Here is a 6,063-nt window from a genome sequence, read left to right on the forward strand (position 1 = left end):
ACCTACTGAGGCCAAAAATCCCAAGGAAGAGCAAACAGAACCTTTCAGGGCCAAGCCTGCAAAAAGCCCTTGCCCAGCCTCCTCAGGAGTCCACTAGCTGCATTGTGTTCCGCATCCCCGCAGGGCTGAGCAGCTGGGAAGAGGCTTGGTCCCCAGGACCCCCTAGCATGTGCGTGTTGGGCAGGTGCTTCAGAGATGAGGGCTGCAGCCGGCAGGGGGAGGTCACACGATAGTGCAGATGCCCGACTCCATGGGTCTCCTCTGGCAGCTCCTGCTGAGGCTTTCCCTGGGCCACTTGGATGACCTGAAAAAGGCAGGGAGGGGCTTGCCAGTGGGGGTGACTGGGGAGACAGCAGGAGGCAGCCTGCCCTGGCTTCAGCTTCCTTTGCCCTATTTGGCCCTTACCTCTGCTGGTGGGCTCCAGAGAAGGAGGGAGTTGGCTTAAGCTTCATATCCCCCCATCCTGCAGCACCCTGTCTTTCACTGAGGCCTACCATCAGGCCATTCAGGAAGCAGGGCATACCCCGGGCTTCCAGAGCTGGGTGAGGGTTGTTCACATTGCTAAAGGGCAAAGACAAAGGGGAGCTCGGGGCCCTATATCCCAAGCATGAGAACCCAGCTTCCCCTAACTTCAACAGCAGTAGTGTTCCATTAATATCATCCCAAGCCACATATTCTACTTTCTTTGCTATTCTCCAGGCCTCCTGCTCTCCTCCAAGGACCCACCTATTGACTTGAGGGCCATTGGGTACCAGGATGCTAGGGTACTCCGCTCTGGGAGGGCCTCGACCTACAAATGGAAAATGGGCCCTGGGTCCTGGACCTAAATGGAGAAGGACAGACACATTCATCACATGCCTCTCTGCACCAAGAACTATCATGGTGGAAAAAAGCTCTGGAGAAGAACCAGGAGTTGGGGCGGTGTCAAGGGATGCACTGCTCACTATACTTGGAGGCTTTGCCGCGGACTATCCCACTGCAGGGCGTGTACCTGGTAAACATGGGGCAACTAGAAGCTAGATGGTGGGAATGATTCACTGTGCCTGGAAGGAAACACACTGAAAAGGAGACATCGGTAAATTCAGGTCAGCTCAATAAGTAGCAAGGAACTCTGCTCCCCGAGTTGCAAGTCTTTGTGGGAGAGGCTATTGAGTAGTGAGCTGGGGATTACGAACAGTGCCCAGTGCTGTGTTGGGCACAAAGTAGGCTTTCAACAAAACCGTGGGGTCCAAGATGCAAAGTTCTAGAAGTTAGGAAAGCCATGAGAGCAGGAAGAAAGAGGCAGTTCTAGAAAGCGTTCAGGGAAAATGGTCCAGGGCCTTGAGAGACAAGCAAAAATCAGGGGAGGGCTGTTGGGGAGTTGTGAACTGGGACAGTCAGGGTCAGGGGTGGTGCAAAGTTGTGCCAGGCCTCAGAGAAATGACAACAAGAAGGCGGGATGGCAGGATGGGTGTAAGAAGTGGAGGCAGGCGGGTGGGGGCGGGAGTGCCACATTTGCAGTGGGGAGAGGCACCACCAGGAATACTCTACATCAACTCACGCTCCAGTTTCCCCGGCCCAGCCCTCATGGGAACGTTTGCCGACCTCTCCTCTTTTTTCTCCTGGTGGCCCTCCTCAAACTCTTCATCTTCCCACCCACTGGAAGATCTGTAGGGGCAAGGAACCAGGGCACAGCTTGGCAGAACGACACCAGTCCCCTCCTCCCTGGGGGTATGCATGGGGTCCTACCCCACTGTGACAGCCCCCAACACCCTGCAGAGGCTGCATACATCCCTGTTGCACCGTTCCCACCCTCACCTGTGCTGAGCACCTGCTGCACTGCTTCCTGTCTTTGCTGGGGTCCCCTCCACCTGGCTGGCCCCACCTGGAGCCTGGAGTCTTCCCGGAGCCGAGGTCTGGGAATGAAGGGGAGTAGAGGGACTAGGTCTGAGAAAAACGGCCATCCCAGCTATGTGTGTGCCAGGGTCTCAGAGAATACAATTCTGGGGTGAGGTTCTTTGTTCTGTTAAGGTCCCTGCTAGTAACTCTCAAGCTTGAATTCAGATTTAGGGACTAGCAGACCTGGCCAGCGTCTAACGGCCACCCCATCCCTTCTGGGGCCTGATATGGTAAAGTCACAGAAAGTAGGTGGCAGACATTGGCTGGGACCCAGGTATTCTGACCCCTCAATCCAATCCTCTGCCTGTACCAGGCAATTTAATTTTTCTTGCAGATTTTAAATATGGTGTCTTTAAATGTGATCTTTAAAATGCAGGAGCGCCGGGCGCGGTGGCTCAAGCCTGTAATCCCAGCACTTTGGGAGGCCGAGGCGGGCGGATCACGAGGTCAGGAGATCGAGACCCTCCTGGCTAACACGGCGAAACCCCGTCTCTACTAAAAATACAAAAAACTAGCCGGGCGCGGTGGCGGGCGCCTGTAGTCCCAGCTACTCGGAGGCTGAGGCGGGAGAATGGCTGGAACCCGGGAGGCGGAGCTTGCAGTGAGCCGAGATCGCGCCACTGCACTCCAGCCTGGGCGACACAGTGAGACTCCGTCTCAAAAAAAAATAATAAAATAAAAAAATAAAATAAAATAAAATGCAGGAGCATAAAATCTATTACATACATATAAATATTAAAGTATAATTTCAATTCCTGGAGTGGTAAGAGGTTTTCTGGGGTTGCCTGAAAATGTGAAGGAGGAGGCGGTTGGAGAGTCAACGAATCGTACAAAGAGACCCGGAGATAGAAACAAGTTAAAGCAGAGATAGGAAAGGAGTAACACGGTGGAGACCCACAGAGAAATGCACTCCAGAGACTTAAAGACGGCAGAGAGGGACTTCCTTGGAGCACATCTCCATCCTGTGGCCATTTAGGGAACTGCAGCCAAGGACTTGAAACTTTCTATCTCCTTGCACACATGGTCTACCGATTCTTTTAAATTTATTTATTTATTTTTAATCACCTACATATCAGCCCTTGTGTTGGAGACATGCCGCAGTCCCCCACCCACCTCCCACTCCTGGAAAGTGATGTATCCCATGCGCAGGCTCAAGGCGGATGAACACAGATGAGCGGCCAAGCGCGCCGCATCCTAGGGAACATCGGCTCTGCTTACCACCAACCCCTTCTCTGGGTAACCTCTCTCCACCCCCATCTCCTTGTCTCAGGTGTCATCTCACCAGGGTGTGACCAGCCCCACCTGGGCCAAGTGCGTCCTCACGGTGTCTGCCAGCTTGGCCACCAGCCGTTCTCGCACAGAATCTGGCTCCTTCTGGGAAGAGGGTGATAATAGGTTAATGGGGAATGCCTGGACTTTGTGGTCCTCTGGGGGTTGGGGAAGAAGGAAGCAGGAAAGGGAGGAGGGAGCAGGACTTTGTTTCCCCCTCTCTTCTACCCCATCCCCATGCCTTTCCCAGGGTCCTGCCACCACCTGCCCAGAATTGCGGACAGTGATGGACTCTTCCTCACAATAGTATCCCAACACCTAGCACACAGTGTGTCCGATGCTGTGGGTGAAGGCAAGGAGTGAAGGCAGGAACGTCAGCCAGAAGAGGGATAGCAGGGGAGAGGTGGATTCTGGGATACAGGGTCTCACCTGACACTGGGCCAGTGCTTCCTTATAGTACTTCAAGGCCTGGTCATACTGCCCCAGCCTGGCTGCAGCAGCCCCTAGACCCTCACAGGCCTGCCACTGTCCCTTCATGTCCCCTGAGAAAGAGAGCCTGGAAGGTCCTTTCATGGCTCCCTACCCCACTGACCCGCCCCTTCAGAGGCACTCCCTACCCTCAGTTCCCCCCATCTGCCTCCCCACCAGCTCCTAGGACCCTCAGCCTCCCCGCTGGCCCAGTCACATCCCAACCCCCTCACGCTTACCAGAGTCACGGGCAGCCTGCAGGGCATGCAGGTAGTTGTCTCTGGCAGCCTTGTGGTCCCCCAGCTGGCTCAATGCAAAGGCCAGGCTGCCAAAGCTCCGGCCCTGCTCCCACCGCTGCCCCACAGAGCCTGAGGACAGAGCCCACCCCATCCTCAGAGGGGACTCTGGCTGCTGGGACATTAGGACTCCACCCTCCAGCAACCAAGACAGAGCTCCCAGGAGGCCTGGTGCCCAGCCCCAGCACACTTCAGATGCATCCGAGAGGCCTGAACCCTCCACTCCCAGCCTGGACCCATCCTGAGTTCTGGTGTGAGTGCCTCCACCTGGCTAGTTTGAGTCAGGCAACAACCTTGTGATGCAGGCAAGGCAGGTGTTAATGGCCCTGTTTTTTAAAATGCGAAAACTGAAGCTCGGAAAGTGAAAGTGATTCCTGAATGTCACACAAACAGTCAGCAGAGGGGCTAGATTCCACTTCAGGCCTCCTCTCCCAGCCAGTACCCTTCCCCCTGCCCACTGCTGCCTTCCCAGCTCTGAGGTCTCGGCCTCTGGGCCCACAACCCTCTGTCCTGTCTGACTGTCCCATCTCCTGCACTTCCAGCTCTCCCCCACTGGTTATGGGTTTTCAGGCTCCATAAGTGGTCCCAAAGGGCCATCCACCCTTAAGCCTTGGGGCCCCTCTTGGAAACCCTTCTTAGTGTCTTAGTCCCAGTCCCATTCCCCGGCCCCGGGCACCCACCGTGCAGGTCAGCAGCCTTCTGGTGAAACTCCTGAGCTTCCTGATAGTTGCCAAGGGCGTTGTGGGCCATCCCGAGGTTTCTTAGCACTGTGGCCTGCTCTCCTGGCACCCAGCACAGAGGAAGGGCCTGCAGGAAGGCCTCCACAGCCAGCGGAAACAGCCGGAGCTGGGAGTAGCCCAGGCCTAGGTCATTATAGAGGTGCCCTAGAGGGCATAGCCAGGGTCACTGGTAGCCAGACCAGGTATAAATAAGGCTGGTACAGCCCCTATCCACTCCTCCAGTGTTCCCCAAACCCAGCCCTCTGAATAGCACCAGGCTTTGTGTCTCCCCAGATCCCACACCTTCCCTGCCTGAAGATCTTACCCAGCAGTCCCCTCTCAGTGCTCCTCTCGGCAAGCCTCCGGCTTTTCTCCAGCACCTGCACAACTTCCCCTACCCGATGCCGCCCACTCTTCAGCATACATCCTGCCGCAGCCCCCAATGCCAGGGCTGCGGCCTGCAGCTGCCTCTCTTGGACATAGGCCCGGCTTGCTTCCTGCAGGCAGTGGGCTGCTAGCTCAGGCTGTCCCAGAGCCTGGTAGCAGGCTCCCATTTTTGCCCAGGCTTCTCCCTGGTCACCCTGTGGCTGGTAGTGGCTCAGGGCCCTGTAATACCAGGCCAAAGCTTGAGGCAGCTCGCCAAGGGCATGGTAGGCCAAAGCCACATTGAAACACTGGTCTCCATGACGCCTGCCCTGTGCCTTCTCTTCAGGGTGGGCTCGCAGGAGCAGCTCAAGGCCTCTGGCTGGGTCCCCAGTCTCCACATAGGCAGCCCCCAGGTTGAAGGCACAGGCCCGGAGCACCGGGGTGTCCCCAGTTTGTGGGGTCTTGGAGGCCAGAAGGAAGGCCCTCTGGAAGTTGTTCAAGGCTTCATGGTTCCGGCCAGCCTGAAGGGCCCCGTGGCCAGCCCTGGTGAGGGCTTGGATGCTGGCTTCTTGCCACAGCCACTTTCTTTTCTTCTTTGTCTTATTGGAGCTTGAAGGCTCAGGCTCTGGCCTCTGGGGCACATCCTCAGGGTTGGGGGAAGACATAGAGCTGACAGAGGGGAACAGAGGGATCTGTATGTCAGCCTTGGCTTCCTCTGGAGCAGGACCCCCTTCGAGAAATTCAGCTCTACCCCTGCCCTAGCATGACCCTCAGGGTTTCAAGGATTGCTCTCTCACCTCTCACTTTGTTTCTTCTGTCCCACTGGGTACCATATCCACTCTCACTCTAACGTCCTGACTAATTCTTAGTCCTCCTTCAAGACTCAAGTCAAGTAACAGCTTGCTTCAGAGCACACCTTCTTCTCAACGAACTGGGTACTCCTGTGGTCCCATAGCACCTGATGCCTATGTCTTTTATAACGTTTATCACACTGGGTCAGAGTTGATGACTTTCTTGTCTTCCCCCCGCTACTAGATTTGGAGCAACTTGCAGGGTCTGGCACATAG

General features: G+C 55.9%; 1 protein-coding gene across 1 annotated transcript; it reads right to left on the minus strand.

Annotated features, from left to right (window-relative positions):
- Positions 1–5,661, minus strand: TTC24 (tetratricopeptide repeat domain 24). The gene is made up of 10 exons (XM_033200686.1): positions 4,956–5,661; positions 4,592–4,795; positions 3,855–3,983; positions 3,577–3,689; positions 3,161–3,252; positions 1,798–1,920; positions 1,541–1,647; positions 945–1,058; positions 727–823; positions 1–304 (listed from the first exon to the last, which is right to left on the minus strand). Exons 1-10 carry the CDS (start codon positions 5,659–5,661, stop codon positions 223–225), a joined length of 1,767 nt encoding a protein of 588 aa, XP_033056577.1. The 3' UTR covers positions 1–222.
- Between the last annotated feature and the right edge of the window lie 402 nt (positions 5,662–6,063).

The sequence above is a fragment of the Trachypithecus francoisi genome, unplaced genomic scaffold, assembly GCF_009764315.1.
Source record: "Trachypithecus francoisi isolate TF-2019V2 unplaced genomic scaffold, Tfra_2.0 Lachesis_group5, whole genome shotgun sequence".
NCBI classification, from domain to species: domain Eukaryota; kingdom Metazoa; phylum Chordata; class Mammalia; order Primates; family Cercopithecidae; genus Trachypithecus; species Trachypithecus francoisi.